General features: G+C 41.7%; 1 protein-coding gene across 6 annotated transcripts in view; it reads right to left on the bottom strand.

Annotated features, from left to right (window-relative positions):
- The window catches only part of TACC1 (transforming acidic coiled-coil containing protein 1), a 79833-nt gene that overhangs the window by 10198 nt on the left and 50883 nt on the right, over positions 1-18752 (bottom strand). For 2 of the 6 annotated variants that reach the window (XM_090258957.1, XM_090258956.1), the window contains exons 4-9: positions 15887-15935; positions 14811-14931; positions 10323-10375; positions 5156-5281; positions 3421-3497; positions 1242-1285 (exon numbers count right to left, since the gene is read on the bottom strand). In XM_090258957.1, coding sequence (XP_090115083.1) covers positions 1242-1285; positions 3421-3497; positions 5156-5281; positions 10323-10375; positions 14811-14931; positions 15887-15935 — 470 coding nt within the window. Of the gene's footprint in view, positions 1-1241; positions 1286-3420; positions 3498-5155; positions 5282-10322; positions 10376-14723; positions 14932-15886; positions 15936-17194; positions 17231-18752 lie in introns of all 6 variants that reach the window. The other 4 variants (XM_090258955.1, XM_090258954.1, XM_090258959.1 and 1 more) reach the window with 3 other exon arrangements.

Raw genomic sequence — 18752 nt, forward strand, 5'->3', positions numbered from 1 at the left:
CATAACCGAGTTCCCATCTCAAGGACGAACCTCCTAGTGGGGGAGGCACGTGGTGCCAAGTGATGGGGAAAATAAAGGAGGGCAAGAGGGTGGGGTTCCTTTCTTATAGAGAGCGGCCTTACTCAGGAGAGATCTGAACTGACACCCAAAAGAACTGAGGGCAGGAGCTCCCTGGGACAGAGGAGAACAGCTGTAGCAAAGGCCGTGTGCTGGGAAGGTGTCAGGTGATGTGGACAGTAGAAAATATCACTTCGGTGCTTAAGTGCAGAAAGACCTGACTTTGATTTAAGGAGTCAGTCCTTACAACACTGGTGAGAAGAGGTTCTCAATGTAGTGCAGGAGGACCAACCACTGTCGTTTGGAAAACGCACCCACGGTTCTGATGCAGGGAAAGTACAACCTGCATGAAGTAAGGACACTGCACCACCCGGGGGTACAGACTGTGTGCCTCGGTCGCCAATGCTCTGGGTACTGGGTGGAGGGCTTTTCACGGAACCCAACTGTTTGCCAAGCTCTAAAATGAACCCAACTACAGCTGATCCCCATGGCTCACAGAGTCCATATTTGTGAATTTGCCTACTTGCTAAAATTTACTTGTAATCCAAAATCAGTACTTCTGGTGCATTCTGGGTCACAGACATGCACAGAAGAGCAAAAACTTTGAGTCACCTGACGTGCATGCTCCCAGCTGAGTGTGAACAAGGGGGATGCCTTCTCGCTTTATACTGTTAACAACTGTCCTTTCACGGTCTATTTAGTGCTTTTTTTTTTTTGCATTTTTGTGCTTTCTGTTGGTGATTTTGCTACTAAAATAGCCCCCAAGTTTAGTGCTGAAGTGCTTGCCCTCTAGTGTTCCTAAGTGCAGGAAGGCTGTGACGGGCCTTATAGGGAAAAGGCATGTTCAATGAGCTTTGTTCACACATGAGCTATAGCACTCACTGCTGGTCATCGTTCAATGTTAAGGAATCAGCAATATATATCAAACAAGATGTCTTTACACAGAAACACACATAAAACCAGATTATGTATTCACAAAAAAGTGGTGACCACAGGCTTGTATAAAACCTAACCTGTATTTCCTTAGAAGCAATAGTTCAGTTTTGGCAGTAACTATACAGCATATCTACTGAGAATAATGAAAATCAATTGTATTTAAGTGATGAACAAACTGAAGTTTGTATCCTGATTTGAAAATCATCCATAGATCTTATGATTCGTATGCTTTAAAAAAATTTCCTTACCAATCATTTGGGCAATGGTCTTTTCATATTCAGCCACAATTTTCCTTAAAAATAAAAATAATTATTATCAGATGAGTTTTTAGACAATGGAAGTTGGAGAAATGCTTCGCCAGTTAAACACATTAACATACAGGGTGGGGCAAAGGTAGGTTTATAGTAGTTCATATGAAAAATAACAATAACGAAGAATATAAGAATAAACTCATGTACTCACAACTGTAAACCTACTTGTGCCCCACCCTGTATACTGACCAATTTACAAAACCATTTGCCTGCTTTGGGCGCTCTCTCTCTCTCTCTCTCTCTCTCTCTCTCTCTCTCTCTCTTCTTTTACCGTAATGCAAGATTTGTTAATGTTCAAAAGGTTTTTCTTAAGATTTTATGTTTAACAAGCCTTCATTCTACTTACAGAAATAACTGCCTTCACTTTTTCTCTGCCCTATGTGAATGACCTCAAGGCACCAGATTAAGTCTGCTTACATAAATCAACCTTTCACAAAATAAGTTATAGTAGCCCCCATTATCTGTGGTTTTGCTTTCCATAGTTTTGGTTACCCGCAGTCAACCGCAATCCGAAAATATTAACTGGAAAATTCCAGAAGTAAACAATTCTTAAGTTTTACATTTCGCACCATTCTGAGTAGTGCAGTGAAATCATACACTGTCCCACTCAGTCCTGCCTGGTAGGTGAATCATCTTGGTCCAGCGTGTCCACACTGTATCCACTACCAGCCCATTAGTCACTCAGGAGCCATCTGGTTATCAGATCGACTGTCACAGTAATGCAGTGCTATGTTCAAGTGACCCTTATTTTACTTAATAATGGCCCCAAGGTACAACAATTGAGATGCTGACAATTCAGATACGCCAGAGAGAAGCCACAAAGTGCTTCCTTCAAGTGAAAAGGTGAGTACAGTATAATACGATATTTTTGAGAGACCACATTCACATAACTTTTATTACAGTATATTGTTATAATTATTCTACTTTATTATAGGTTATTGTTAACCTCTTATTGCATCTAATTTATAAATTAAACTTTTCATAGGCATGGATGTATATGAAAAAGTATGTGTAGGTTTAGGCACTATCTATAGTTTCAGGCATCTTTGCACGGGGCTCTTGGAACATGTTGGTGGTGTATACGAGGAAACTACTATAATGACATTATGGGGGCCCTTCCTAAGAGATCTGATCTGAGTTCAGGCCTTCCTGTCCTCAATCCACCTTTTCAGGCACCAGTCCCCTGTTCCTCACTTACAAGTTTTATTTTACTGTCGTAGTTTCAGAAGCATTTCAAGTACTTATAAGTATTTAAAGACTTTAAAGAGCACCCTGTTGTGTTAACCTTTCTTTTAGCAACGTGCAAGGATGTTGTCCTGACTTTGTGCAGTGTCAGGTGCTCTTCCTGGTGACCCCTCAGTGAGAAACCTCCCTCACTGACAGTGCCCATCACTGTGTCCTGCTCTCCAAGGGCAGCTGCTGTCCCTTCCTCTTCACCAGCCCAGCATGGGCCTTACACTCAGTAAATGCTCAAAAAAACCACACAATACAAGAGACACAAATTAGCGTGAACATATTTAAAATGTTCCTTAATTATTCAAATGCTGACTGTATAGTGTATAAATTATTTATGCTTTTTCCCTCTTCTTTGGTGCCATCTTTAGTTAGTACACAACTCCCAACTCTGCTTTCTAGGGAGAGAGCAGCAATAATAAAAAGATTTCAATTTAAAAATGGCAATCAATTCTGTTTTCTGTTAACATGTTTTTTAAAATCTATGTAGCAGTTATGAGACTTGAAGCTACCACATATAATTAGTTTTTAAAAAGTATAATGAAGTATAATGCCTCCATAATTGAATGTCAGTATATCTTATTACTCTGTATTTCAAATGGATATTTTTGCACAAATTTGTCTTTTCAAAAGATAAGAATTATGTGAGTTCTGCTCACCTGTAATGTTCTGAACACCCCAAAATAAACGATAGTGTCTGAATATAATAACTGGTCAGCAATGCTCATGAAATGATATTATCAATCACAAATCAAGGTGTACACAGCAGAGCCTCAAGTTCTCAACACTGATTCTATGGTAAGCAAATACTTCAATCACTTCAGTTGTATTAAATTTAATAATGTGTAGGTATTCAGTCCCTCGCCCAAACCTCCAATCTCACCTCATCTCTAAGACTTCTTGTCGGGTTTCTTCATATTTTTTCTTCCATTCATTTGCTTCAATCTCTTTAGTGATTATCTAGATTATAATAGAGAAAGCTTGGTTTCACCTAGTCAATCTCTTACAGTTTGAATGTAAGATTGGAGACTGAAACAACACATAACCAGGAGCTCCCAAGACATTCAATCTACATTAGGAATATAAAACCTCAACATCTCAGTATGCTCATAAGCCTTTGGAAAAATAGACTCTTAGCCACATAGGGTGCTGGAAATGTAGCCACTAGGGTAAAAGTGAGCAGGACACCGCCTGGGAAAATTCCAAGCGGTAATTAAAATCTCTGTAAATTTCACCTCAGTCTAGGGTCTGGCTCTCAACTCTGTAGGCCTAAAAAACTGATTGGGACAGGAACCAAGAGCAAAGCCACTGGTCTGGCAGAGACTCACCTTAACCAAAGGAGATAGCAGCGCACCAATTTTAGTTAGGACAAGAAGTGAAACTGCCACAGAACTGGAGCGTTAGAAGTTGGCACAACCACCATATTCTCTTTGTATAGATTTCTAATTGCTTGATAAGCACGGAGTCGGAAAGAGAGTGAGAAGTTCAATGCCTCCAGCCAAATGCACCCATCTCACTACGGCAGGATCTTGCCAGTGCAGACCCCAGATTCCGATTTGGAATGCCCATGCTAAATGGGATAAAAGTCTCTAAATTCACTGCCTGATACTCCGTTTGCCCTGCACAGGGGTCCGAAGAACACCTGTTTTTCTCCTTTTATTTTACTTTTCTGTGCTTCTCTCTTCCTAATTGGTATGTTTTTATTTCAGTGCCTTTAGTCAGGATCTCAAGATCCTAGAAGCCAGCTTGTCTGCTTTGGTGACTAAACACATATTTGCTTTGATCCATTAGGGGGTCATCTCACGGTTTAACTCTCAGGAGGAAGACGAAGTCACTCTTCTCATTTAAGAGATTTGGGGTGGGGGGCTCCTCACCACTGCTCACAAGTTTTGACAATAGCATTAGCTGAAATCCCTCATTACCAACCTAATGCTATTTTTTAAAGACCTGTGTCACAGTACTTAACTACTCTCATCCTATTATAAAAATAAAATTGCTCTACCTTCTTTTAAAAAAAGGTGGAGTTAACCAGTAATACAAAAACAAAATACATAAAATATAGTACAAAAATATAACCAGAGAAGGTGGTAATTGATTACTAGTATATAACAGTGTCTTTCATATTTTTCAGATCACCAAGGAAAGGCCTAGCAGTGGTCTATTTTGAACAGAGATTGTTCAAAAAACATGATAAAAATACTTGAGAGTTGAATTAAAGAATGGATGAAGGTAGGAAACAATTTTATATTACTGCAAGTCTGGAATTTAAGGAATTTTTATGTATGAACATATATCCTCTATAAAATGAAGGCACTGATTTAGATACATATGTGGATAAAGTTGGCAAAATTCGATATTTAAAATTTCAAATACAGAAGAGTACAGAATTCTTAAGGATATTTCAGAGCATCAGCTTTTTCCCTGGAAGTCACAGTGCAGGACCCCAGCAGCAACGAGGTGTTTTGCAGGGAACCCTTTATACGAGCTAAACAAGCTTCAGGAAACAGGAACTTCCAGCCGGGGTAACTCAGGCCAACAGAGATGGAATCTGCCGGCTGGCACATGGGCTTTGCAAAGAAATGGAGTGATAAGTGGATGGAACACAAGAAAGCCTTTACCTCTTCTCTTATCAGGGTGAGCACAGCTGTCTTATCTGATTCACTGAGGCAAATGCCATCCAGGGGACTCTCAGCTCCACAGGCCACAGACACCGGGGCCTTCTCTGCAGGGGACTCCAACAGTCCCTGAGGGGGGAGAGGTTACATTTAATATGCTTAATCTTCCGCTTCTCAGTCCCAAATACCTTTCAATAATTTCCTCATTACTACATTGATCACAATCTTTAAAAACATGTTTGAAGTTAAAAAAAAAAAAGCAGCATTACAATAGAAAATAAAATCTAGTTACAGTACTATCTAAAGGAAAAACTTACTCTAATGATTATCAAGGGTGTCTTAGGTTGTTTTACAGACAGCCTACAGAAGTTTTCTTCTTATCCACAAAAAGAAAGTATAATTATCATAGTGGTCAGTCACCAAAGAATTACATGCAAAAAAGAGAAAACCATACGTGGCTAAATGGCTCATATTTCAAGGGGTCTCTGGAGATGATGTGTTCCATATAAATAAATTTTCAAAACTTTTTTTTTAACATACTATGTTTCCTGCATCTATGCAGTCGCTTTGGATGGAAATGTTTCTATAATATATTATTAACTTTCAGGCCTAAGAAAGCAGAAATGTTGATGATGTGTCTGACCGACCCCCAGCCCAGGACATCTCAGGATTGCTGGGAACTTCTAGTGCTCTGCCGCCGTGATACATGCGGTAGCTGAGCGATGCTGTCAGGTGTACACCATTACTTGTTGCTGACAGAGTGGCTGCATGGAAGTCAAGGCCTGTGCTCACACTCCCATTTTTGGTTCTTCCTTGCTGTGAAGTTTTCAGTTCCCTCTGGCAGCACTTCACCTTCTGAAGCGCCAGCTTGCTTTTATCATAAACTCAGATTCTGGAGAGCCACACTGGGTTATTATTTGATTTTTCACAAGAATATAGATTTTGCACTACTTTCCATCCTGGAAGGCATTTTGGGGGCTTCGCCCCCTTACCTATGTAGTAAACTTTCTGTATAAATGGTAAAAAAAGCTCACAAATTGGGTTCAAAATGCCAGCCAAAGTGACCTAGGAATAATCTTAAATGTCAGTATAACTGGTCAATTATTGATCATAATCAATCAGTTCTCAGGTATCTTGTTTGAACTAAGACTGAATATAAAGGCCAAGGTTCACTTAGACCAGTGGTTTTGAAACTTTTCAGGGTCTTTACAGATTCATCATCTCTAGAAAATACTCAAACACCTTTCCCACAGCTTCATAGACCTCACCCAACACAGAAACTCTGGGCTTAGACCACAGAAAAGGGGAAACGTGAAGCCACAGCTGGCAGTGCCATCTCCAGCAGCACTTGGGGAGGGAGGGCGGCCCACTGTGCTGACGCAAGTCCAAGGTCCCCTCAGAAACACGCTCTGTCTTGGGACACATCTATCACTAGAGCCAGAAGCCACTTGTGGTGGGAAGCCTCAAATGGCCCCAATGACCCCCACCTGCTGGTACTAATCCTCTCGTGCAATCTCCTCCTCTTGCATGCAGGCTGCACCTAAGGACTCACTTCGAAAGGACAGAATATGGTAAAAGTCATGGGCTGTCACTTCTGAGATTAGTTTAAAAAAGACTCAGGCTTCCAGGTGGCTCCATGGAGACGTCCTGGTGGCAAGGAACTGATGGCTGTCAACAGCTGGTGAGGACCTGAGCTGTGCCAAAAGCCACATGTGTGAGTGAGCCTGAAGGTGACCGCGGCCCTGGTCAGTACCTTAAATGTAGCCTATGAGAGACCCTGAGGCAGAAGCACCCTGCAAAGCCATCCAGATGCCTGGCCCAGAACTGGTGGCATAATGAATGTTTGCTGTGGAAAACCGATACACCCCCAGACATCTGACTATTCCGTTAACTTCCTGTGCCATGTTTATCACCAAGGGGCTTTCTCATAGCCTTGCTTCCCAGGTAACGTGACTACAGGGAGATAATGCACTAAGTTAAGCTAACACATTTGTTTCACCTTGCTGTTACATTTCTGATTCTAATTTAACATATTTTCAAATCTGTCTTTTCTGAGTGTTTATTATACTAAACCAGAATCCCCAACTCCATTGAACTTTAGGAACCAGCCCCACTGCAAGCAAGAATTTGGTAAATAAGCCAGAAGTTTTCATAGTAAGGAAAACATAGGAGCATCTACTCTGGCGTTCAGCATCTCACTCATCTGTTGAGGGGATAAACAAATTCAGTCTGACTGCTGCTTTAACAACGACTTAGGCTAACAAATGTGGTGTCTGGAAGAGGCAGCATTCTGAGCGGGAGGGACATGATCAGACCCCAGACGACGGCAAATATTTCCCGATAAGTGGGCTCTGTGGCCTACAGTTCTCCCCTGGGTCACTCCCTTCCGCCTGGCCACAAGCCAGGAGCCCCATGGCTCAAAATGCAAGAGTTCTTATGCAATAAAGGTAGGAATTAATGCCATGGCCGATTTCAGCCTCCTCTGCCAGTCCCCTAGGATTTAACTTTTTACATTCCTCAGTCCTTTATATTGTTTATCGAAAGTGTAAAAACCCTACAGAATGTATCTTCATAAAGCCCTGGCTTGAAAATCTCTTCTTGGGCCAGGAAATTTCATGTGTTTAATAAAGATGCTAAATCAATCAATCATGTCCTTCCAAAAGGGTCCTGTTTCATGTCCCCTAATAATTCTCCTGGTCCCACAAAGCACTCACAACTAAGAACCAATAAAGATCTCTCTGTTGGCAGTGGAACCCCATGGAGACCTGGATGCAAGTTTAGAGTGAGCACAGATGCCACAGAGCAGTTTTCCGTGTCATGTGCCTGCTTGCAGTGGGACAACCAGCATCACTCATCTGTCCTGTCGCAGCATGTTAAGTGTGCTCGCCCCATCACCTGCCCCTGACCCACTGGAGCAGGGCCACCCCTGCCACTTCTCTAACAGAGACATGCTTGGAAAAGCCAAACAAACTCAACTTTTAACAAGTTTAAGACTTTGTTAGAAAATAGACTCCTAAGTGAAAGATGCTGCAGAACAATAGCTGAGAAGCAAGATGAGAGACTTAGCGCCCTGTACTCTGGCTTTAGTTATTTCGCCCTGGCCACCACCCATGTTGGGCATGAGATTGCAAAAGGAATGTGCTTCAAAGCAACCCAGAGAGGCTTTAATTCCAGACTGGTCCCGGGAGGAAGTTAGTGTAGCTTCCACTTACTCCTCCGCCATCTTGGATCTCCAAGAGGCTTTAAAAAGTACCTGCTAGATTAAACAGATTTCTTTATTCAATGTTTTGAATATTGCAATTTCTTTGTGCAACACTTATTCAACATTCTCAGGAAACAGAGATTAACTTATTTTAGGAAGTTCAACTGGGATTACTTTTAAAAGATCACAATATGTGATATGTTCTTCACCACCTGGCTCTAGAGACAGTATTCTCCATCTTTCTTCCTCACTCTCTTTCCCACCCTTTTTCTATCAACGTCACCCCACATTATATTAGCCTCGTACTTTACAGCGCCCATCTTTCATGCTATCATTTCATTTTATCCTCACACTACTCTGACTCAGCAGATAGGTGCTGATGGTATGCGATATGGATGAATAAGTTGGGAACCCAGAAGTTTAACCGGTTTGTTTCAAGTATGCATTTAAGCACTACTACTCTGCAGCCACATACGCCAAGGCTCAGCCCACTCAATACGTCCTTCTTCAATCATCCTTTTGCTACTTTTTAGACCGAAAACACTCCAAAGCATTCCCATAGCATTTGCGAGACTTGAAAAGGAACTCGTTTCCCCAAGGGCACACGAGGGTGTTCTGCTGGTGCAGTGCGGAGTCTCATCCCCTCACGGTGGGGAAGGGAAGCATCCCTCTCTCTCAGATGTGGAAATCCAGGTATTCGCCCATGAGTGGCTGCACTAGGATTAGATGGCCTAGCTCCCAAAATGCTGAGGACCAAGTGAGTTTCTACCAAAGTGATTTTATCCAGGAACAAATGTCACTAATGTGTGAGGCCCGTGTGAGGAGACAATGCTCCCAAGTCCCTGTGTGCTGTGAGCATGTCTTCCTTCAGCTTCTGCTTCCACGGGCTCCTCCTCCATATCCCTACCTTCGCATTTGCTCCCTCTTCCTCCACAGCCCCCTCTCCTCCAGACATCTACCATCACACTTACTCACTCTGCCTCCTCCAGGGAAATACCAGGATTGCCACCCAACTGCGAGTGCTGAAAACAAGCCAAATGGAAAACATTCTACAAAACAACTGACTAATACTCTTCAAATGTGTCAAGATCAGGAAAGACAAAGAAAGACTGTGGCGTTGTGACAGACTAAAGGAGATCAAGGACATGAGAATTAAAGGCAATGTTAGATCCCACACCACGAAGAGACGTTACTGGGACAGCTGATAAAATGTGCAGATGGTTTATGGATTAGATAATATTCTATCAGTGTTAGTTGATTTTGATAACTGTGCTGAGTATATAAATTGTGAACATCTGAGTATGCACAAAAGAATTACAGCTATTTTTTGTACTATTCTTGTAAGTCCAGAAGTTTTTAAAATTTTTTTCTGTTTTTCATTAGCTCAGATTCAGCCTTCCTGACACCTACCACACAGCCGGTAGCCCTGGCTCCCCCAGCCCCAGGAACACTCTATTATAACATTTACCACAGGTATGGCTGGTTTCCATTTTGTACCTACTGCCAGTGCCATTCAAAAGAAATATAATGCAAGCCATATGAAACTTAAAAATTCTCAGTAGCCACATTTAAAAAGTAAAAATAGGTGAGATAAACTTTAATATAGTTTAGTTAAGCTAATATATCCCAAATATTATCATCTCAACATGTAATCAATAAAAGAATTTCATTTCCCTTATTTTTGCCCCAAGTTGTCAAAAACTGGTTGTATTTTACACTTACAAACATCTCAATTCAGACTAGCTCCAGTTCGAGTGCCCAGCAGCACAGGCAGCTACAGGGTGCTGGCTAGGAAATCTTCAGATCAACTATGAGACCCTCAAGCGAAGAAGCTGTGTTTTAGTTATATTTCATCCCCATCACCAAACACTGACTAGAAGTTATTTAAAGATTTAACATGGGCTTCAAAACAAATACTGAAGAAAACTGAGCTCCACATACCCACCCTTCCAATGTTTAGGAACTTACAGGCTTGGCAGATCCATCTTCTTCCATCTTCTGGCACTTCTCTTTTTCTATGCCTAAAACACAGAGAGTCATTTTTGTACCTATCCCAAGGAGTCAGTTCCTTTCCCTTCTAATGAAAGACACCTGAAACCCCAGTGCAGCTCAAAATGACATCTATGAGCACATGAATGCATTTCAAGATTTTCAAAGGAGCACTGGCTTTCTGTTGGCCACTGTGCTGCCCATGTTCAAAGCCCAGAATATTCAGAAGAAAGTGGAGTGCAGTCAGCCACACAGGAACACACAATCTTTAGGTGGAAAGAACAGCAAGGCTGCCCCCTGGTGTCCATGAACTAACCATGGGATTATTTCAGAAAGAGGAAACTGGAATACCGAATGCTCTTTTGTTACCAAGTCTTAGTGAATTTAAACTCCAGCCCCAAAGGGTACAGTCAATCTAATCAGTGTAACAGTAGCAGATAAAACAATAAGCAATGCCTGCAAAACTAAATTCATTTTCTACCTCCCACTCTACCACCAGAGGTAACATTTTTAAAAACCCAACACTATGCTTTTTCTAATTAAAGGAATATGCTCTCACTGAAGACAATTTTAAATAATGGAAAAGCACACAAAATTTTAAAGAACCACACTCTCCCACAAAGCCATAATGAATTACTATTTTAGCATACTATCTGTTAACGATGAATTATTTTTAAAACACAAATGTGACTATCACTACTCTGCTTAAAAAACCTTCAGTGGTGCCCCGACACCTATAGCATCAAGCCCTGTTCCTCAGTACCACTTCATTTTCCCACTTACGCTGCACTCGCAGAGAGCTACTGGGCATTTTACCCCTGTGGCAGGTTCCTTCCCATCCCCAAGAGATCTCGTTTTCTGGCACACATCTATGCCTGTACCTATCAAGACCTAGATCAAAGGTGACTTTCCCCAGTAAATGTTCTCTGATTCACCTGACAGAGCAAGTATACCTGACCACCTGCACACAGCCCCACCCTCATGACCACAGCCTCTGCTTGCTCCCTATGTGGCTAATCAGTTATACACAAAGACACACTACCTAACAAGACCCCGGCTCTCTACATGTCTCTTGAAGGAATGTCCCCCAAGTGAGGAAGAATATAATCCAATAAATATCTACACCCAAGGAAGTTCAAAAATGAATCACTCAGTCCTTAACCTTGAGAAGTGTATCAAAGATACCCTCCTACGGTTAATAACACAGAACAGGAATGGTAAGAAATGCTTTGGGAGCATAAAGCATGGTGGGAGCCAAGTGACATTTCTGAATTAGACCCAAAAGGATGGGCAGAATTTTTATAGGAGATGGCAGAGAAAGATATTTCAAACAAAAGTAAGTATAACCTGCATACCTGAGTAAGGGTGTATAAAGGGAAAAGGCAAATGAGATCTTGGGAAAGAAGTCAGAGCAGAAGGAGGCCTAGGAAGGAGTCTGGATCTGGCACATTGATTTTACAGATAAAACACTGAGACCTGGGGGCACAGAGGAAATGACCAGGGGGAGGATAATACTCACAAAGTCCTGATTACCACCCGCTTCCCTGGTTTGATGATAGATTGTGATTTTTTTTAAAGTATATTTTATTGATTATGTTGTTACAGTAGTTCCAATTTTTTTCCCCTTTCTTCCCCTCTGCCCAGTACCCCACTTTCCTCCAGCAATCCCACCCCCCTTAGTTCATGTCTGTGGATTGCGCACATAAGTTCTTTGGCTTCACCCTTTCCTATATTATTCTTAACTTCCCCCTGTCTATTTTGTACCAATTGATTATGCTTCTTAGTCCCTGCATCATTTCCCCATTAATCCCCCTTCCCCCTCCCAGCTGACAACCTTCCAAATGATTCCCATACCTATGATTCTGTTCCTATTCTGATTTGCTTGGTTGTATTTTGTTTTTATTTTTTTAGATTCGGTTGTTGATAGTTGTGAGTTTGGTTGAAATTTTAGTGTTCATAGTTTTGATCTTTTTTTCTTAAGTAAGTCCCTTTGACATTTCATATAATAATGGCTTGGTGATGATGAGCTCCTTTAGCTTCACCTTGTCTGGGAAGCACTTCATCTGCCCTTCCATTCCAAATGATAGCCTTGCTGGATAGAGTAGTCCTGGTTGCAGGTTGCCTTTCATCACATTGAATACTGCTTGCCAGTCCCTTCCTGCCTGCAAAGTGTCCTCTGAGAAATCACCTGATAGTTCCATAGGCAACCCCCTGTAGGCAACTCTCCGCCTCTCTCTTTCTGCCCCCAGGACTCTCTCTTTATCTTTCACCTTTGGCATCTCAATCATGATGTGTCCTGGTGTGGTCCCCTCAGGGTCCAGCTCGCCCGGGACCCTCCGTGCTTCCCGGACCTGTATATCCATCTCCTTCACAAAATTTGGGAAGGTTTCCTCATTTTTTTCAATTCTTGTTTCCTCATTCTGTACTGGTTGACTGTTTTTTTCTTCCTTATGTTCCAAATCATTGATTTGAACCCCAGTTTCCTTCCCTTCACCATTGGTTTTGTGTGGACTTTCCTTTGTTTCACTTAGCCTAGCCTTCACTTCTTCTCTTATGCGTTTGCCGTACTCAAGCATATCTGTCAAGCCTGTGAGCATCTTTATCACCAGTGTTTTGAATTCTGCATTTGTTAGGTTGTCTATCTCCTCATCTGTTAGGTTGGCTATCTCCTCGTCACTTAGTTCTCCCACTGGAACCTTGATCCGTTTCCCCTTTTGGGCCATACTTCTGTCTCCTCATTCTGAAAGGCTCCTGTATTTGTTTGCCTCCACGTCCCAGGTAAAGCTGTCGCTCCTGTTACGTTGTAAGGGGTGGAGCCTTAGAGATTCGTCAGTATAGGGGCAACTCATTTCACCACGTTGTGGCACTGTATGTGGGGGAGGGGTCCGAGAGGGAACAATGCCACCTGCCTAGCACTCGCCCCTTTTTCAGGCACCTCTCCCACCTTTGCACCGGACTGGCGCCCCCATAGCTGCTGCCATGGCCGTTGTTCCCAGAGTGGGTGGGTCTACGGACGTTCTAGGACCATGGGGGACCTTTAAACAAGCAGACTCTGCTGAGAGTCTGGCAATTTCTTCCTCCACCCCAACCCCCACTGGTCTGCACAGTTAGAAGCAATGAGGCTTGATTTTCCCTGGTGCTAGGAACATGAGCTGCTAGGTCCCGTGAGGAGCTGGGAACGCTCCCCAGGTGTCCCTCCTGACTTTTTAAAACGTGTGACTGCACTTTCTGCTGGCCTGCTACTACCGCCACTGCTACCACTGCTGCTGCCACCACACTGCGTCCTGTCCATTCCGGCTCCACCTCTTCTGCCTGTCTGGATGAGTATTTCTTCTTTATATCTTTGTTTGCTGAACTTCCATGCAGTTTAGATTTTCTGGAACTTCTGGTTGTTTCTAGTTTTGAGGTAGTTGTATTCCTTCTTAGTTGTGGAGGGAGATGCAGCGTGTCTGTCTACGCTTCCATCTTAGCTGGAAGCCTCATATCGTGATTTCTTAAATTCTAAGTATAAAGGCTCCATATTAAATAATATTGCAGAAGATCTGTTTTTAATAATGTTTAATGTACTCAGGAACATGGTTTTAAATATTTCACAAGTCAAGTTTAAGGCCATAGATATAACTTGGGACCTAGAAAGATGGCCTCAGTTCTAGAATGTTCTTAAGAGTACAATAGCAAAAGCTTCAGCACATGTTTGTCTATCTAGGTTTTTATTTGAACACGAAGAAGGATTTTATAGGGCATTAGTCAATTTCAGTCTACCACATCTGTGAGCAGGAAAATTTATAATAGTCCAGTGTAATAAAAATGATCTCTTCACACTTGAGCACTGTGGTTAGAAGATCATGGAACCAGACCGCTGAGGTCTGAATCCCAGTTCTACCATTTACTAGCCATTTACAAGTGACCTTGGCCGAGTTACTTAACTTCTGCGTCTCACTTCCTTCTCTGAAAAATGGGAAAAAATAAAACATAGCAAGGAGTAAAGCACTTAGAACAATGCTTGCACATGGTAAGGAATTATACATGTTAGTTGTTATTATTTCTGTAATTTGAACAAGGAGCACAATAATCACAACATGGTTACAGGCTGCTACACATTGAGAAGCAACTGCATTAAAATAAATAATAAAAAATTTCAAGCAGTCCCACACATTAGTGTCTGCTGTACATCCTGCCATACTTATCCACATGTCCCTGGTATTTGATAAGACACACTTTGCACCTCTTTTCTAGGTAAAGAAGAAAAGCATAGATCAGCATCCTAAATCCATTCTTTAGGTGATGCATTCTCTAATCTCTCTAAGGCGTCTCCATCTTTAGGCTTTCAGGCATTCCTATGCTTATGTACATTAGAGAGATGAAGATATGCTTCCATACCTGCTTCTGAGGATGAAAACGCATGATTTATGGTAGACACAGGAACATTGGAACATTCAAAGTACTCCAGGTCTTCCTCTGGCTCACCTTTCACCTCGGCCCCAGTTGGTTTCTGACCAGACGAAGTGGATGCCAGTTTCTCCTCATCGGTAGCATGGCCATCCCTATTAGAAATGTCTGAAATCTGGGAGATCACTGCTCCTTCATCCTGGGAAATGCAACAGAGAAGATGCCACTGTTTAGGGCAAACCGGGGGTAAAAGGACATCTCCAAGCAGCCACTATTCCATATAGATATTTGATAAGAGTTAAACACAGATCTGAGTACACATAAAGGATGAAGCTGGAATCTCTCAATCATAAAATGTAGTTTCTAGAACCTAGCTTTTGTCATTCAAATATGAGGTTTGACAAATTAACCTTTTCTAGCCTAAATATAAAAGCAAGAAGCTTAAGTGGGCCAAGGCAGTGGTTTTCAAATATTTTGCTCACATACCTCTTATTTAAAAAAAAAAAAAAAAAAAAAAATCTATGTACTCCATTGTATTTTCAGGTGACATCTAAAAATTTTTCAGCATGAATTTAAATACTTAAAATACTGACCTTGCTTAATTCTATGTAGTTATTCTAATGATTTGATATCCTATAATATATTTAAAATCAGACACGAAGAACCTCTTTAACAGTCAGAAATTTACATCATTCCTTTTTCTCTCTGAGTTTGTACTTCCACTCCACTCACATCAACTCAGGTACTCCTATTTTGTTGAAAGCGATGAGTTGGAAAACCACCTGACTTTTAAAAAGAACATTATCCAGTCATTGGAGCCAATCATCTCCTTAAAACCTACATCAATATTTCAAATCTCCCCTTAGTTTGGTGCCCCAGAGATTTCACACCCACTGGTAATGCACCTTAGTAAGACTGAGAATAGGTAAAAGGGAACTTTAAAAAATAAAAGGGGAGGGGGAGTAATTGTGAAAGGGTCCCCTAGTCCTGAGGCGCCTTTCCAGGTCTGGTTAGGAAGTTCGTTTTCTTACAGCTGAGTACTCCAATACCCAGTGGGAAGTCTTCATTCACCACCAACCCTCATCCTGGGATGGGGACACAAACGCCAGTCTGGGGACCACTGGTTTAAGAGACATTCTGGTGATAAGACTTACCTGAGAACATCCATCCAAAGTTTCATATTTCTTCACCTTACAGCCACTCCTGGAAGAAAAACAAAACAACCAGGCTGGTTTGGAATCTCACTGGCCACTTCCAAGCTATGCAATGGGGCAGAGATAGCAGTGTGTGCAGCGAGAAGCCAAAGCATATAGCACGACACAAGTCACACGTCTACAGGGACAGGGACACCTTTCACGTCTCTGTGTCTTCTCTCAAGAGACAGGGCAAGCAAAGAACCATAGTTCAGGTCCTCCTCTGAAAGACCTCCTCGCAAGCATCTGTGGGATGCTAAGCACCAGTACTACGACCACCACCATTTTTAATTACATACCACCAAAAGCCTTTCAGAGAGCAGTCTTGGCACCTAGAGACATTCAGGTCATCTGATCCTCACTCACTCGGGCTTTGACATTCATTAGAAAAATTACCACACTCAACCAGATTCTTTAAAAATTCTTTATTGCACTAGAAGTCATAGAAGTCTGATAAGACAGCTCCAGACCTGTGTGCTAACAGAGTAGAACTGTGGTCAACAGAAAGTATAAAAAGAAACTGTTACCATTCCTATTAAGTAGTGAGACAGAAAGGAGTATCATGACTGGAACTAGGGAAAACTCAAACCACCTGTTATTTTTAAACTAGCACATAATTTGTGATCCAAAGACTAGTTCAAATTTCAAATGTTGTTTGAATGAACTTAAAATTTCCAGTAATGTTACTCTGACAAAATAATACTTATTTGCAACTTTTTCTTCTTGTATGGGGAAACACACAAACAAAAAAGGCAACTGTATATGTTACCAAAATGTGCACAGCCACTATCTGGTTCGTGATTTTCTTTCCTAAAAACTGAGTACCAGCCTCTGCCATCTAACTCAAGCTGGACCACAAAAATCCCAATCACAGTACAATGTCTCCATTTTCCCCGCTACTACAACCCAGCGGCCTTATCCCATTAAAAAGCCAATTATTTCCAGCATTAAATAGCAGAGCAGTCCCTGACACCACTGCTGGAATGGAGCCAAGCCAGCATTCAGTATCAAAGCGCCACGTGAGGCGTGCCAAGGCAGGGAGTGCAAGCTCTCACACCTAATGTGGGAAGACCCACCTCCACTCCTTCAGGTACAGATAAATGCAAGGCTCAGCTGACTCATGAAGTGGCAAATGAAATGCAAAATACAATCAGAAGGTCAAACTCAGAAACGGAAGCCGACATGCTATGGAGAGATGCTCTGGGGAGGGTGGGAGAGGAGCTGCCAACAGTCCCAGGGACAAACAGAAACGACAGCAGGAGTACTTACAACAGAAAACAGAGAAATTTCACTTGTTCAGTAGTCCTGATGCACCAACAAAATTAGAGACAGGAAAGAGACAGACAGATGGAGAAAAAAAATCATGTAAAGCCTGGAATATTTATCTCTAGTCCGGTAGATGTAAAGGCTGCAAAGTTCTTTCTGTGAGGTGAGATACAAATTAAAAATGTCATATCCATGAATGCTATCACTGGTGAGTGAATGATTATCAGGAACCTCAACTTTAAAGAGTAAGAGCAGCAGAAACATTCAGAAATGCCATATATTCACACCTATAGATGAAAAAAAGTAAACATTTCACTGCTGAACACATTTACTCTTACATGTCTAGGGGTCCAGAATAAGGCAAAGCATGAGTAAAAATATAGTTGGAAATGTATCTGCGTATATCTACTCTGGTTAGCTGTCACTAAAAGACCTAAAACGATTTTACATAATTTATTTTATTTGGTCCACAGAAATCCCAATCATAATATGATGTCTCCATTTCACAGAAGAAGAATCTGAGACACCAATTACACACGTCTTTTAAAAAGTCACAAAAGTCGCCTGCTAAGAGAACTTCTAACTCCCTACTAGATATCAGCGCACATGTATTTTCAATCTTTCCTACCCATGAAGCGATTTGCTAAGCAAAATCCCAGAGTTACACAGAGGTCAAGCACCCTTCTCAGAGAGAAGAGTATTGACTGCATAAAGTTAAAAAAAATCTGTAAGCTATATTAGATCAAGAAGTTCATTTACCAAAAACAAAATAGGAGGAAAATGCTACCAGGTAGAATGGTAGGACCCAAGAGAGGGTGCTTTTTGCTTCATAAAATAAAATGTAGATAAATTTTCCTCTCTTCGGCCCAGATTTAATCTTATCTAACATGAATGCACTGGGTACATGCCTTCAACATGTAACTGAAAGGAGGGCTCCCAAGTGACTTACCAACCTTGCTAGGCAGAAGCACCCGACATATAGGCCACCCCGTATCAGGAAGCACCAAGGCAATGACCTGGACAACACATACCCTAAGCACTGTCTTACACAACGGTAACTGGCCTTAGGCACCGAGGAGCACTTTAAGGACACCCGATCAATCATATTTTTCAGCAACTGTTTAACTGCACATATATAATCAAAGAACAGATCAACAACTACCAATGCCATTTTATTCCCCTAGATATGCTGAAGTTGCTGAAGGACTGATTACTACATTGCTCAAGCTTCTTGGTTCTGATCGATGCTTTCTGCTCTTTACGCTTTTCCCTTTAGTATAATTCACCAGGCCATCCAGCATTTTTCTTGAAGTCATAGTAAGTAATGCTAAAAATTATTTCTGTACTGATCTGTGGTGACAACTAAAACTATGGTGGTTCTTTTCAACCCCCCTCTTCATATTTCACCCTCTGTCATTGTTCTTTAAGTTTTAGCAAAATGTCACAGGGTCACAAAGGGGTATATTGCCATCACTCAAGTTTTGTGTTAAGGTCACCCTGTAACAAATCTACTCTGAAACTTCAGGTGGACTGTGGCCTGAAGTGATCACTCTGAGAACTC

The sequence above is a fragment of the Furipterus horrens genome, unplaced genomic scaffold, assembly GCF_987537825.1.
Source record: "Furipterus horrens unplaced genomic scaffold, mFurHor1.1.pri manual_scaffold_12, whole genome shotgun sequence".
NCBI classification, from domain to species: domain Eukaryota; kingdom Metazoa; phylum Chordata; class Mammalia; order Chiroptera; family Furipteridae; genus Furipterus; species Furipterus horrens.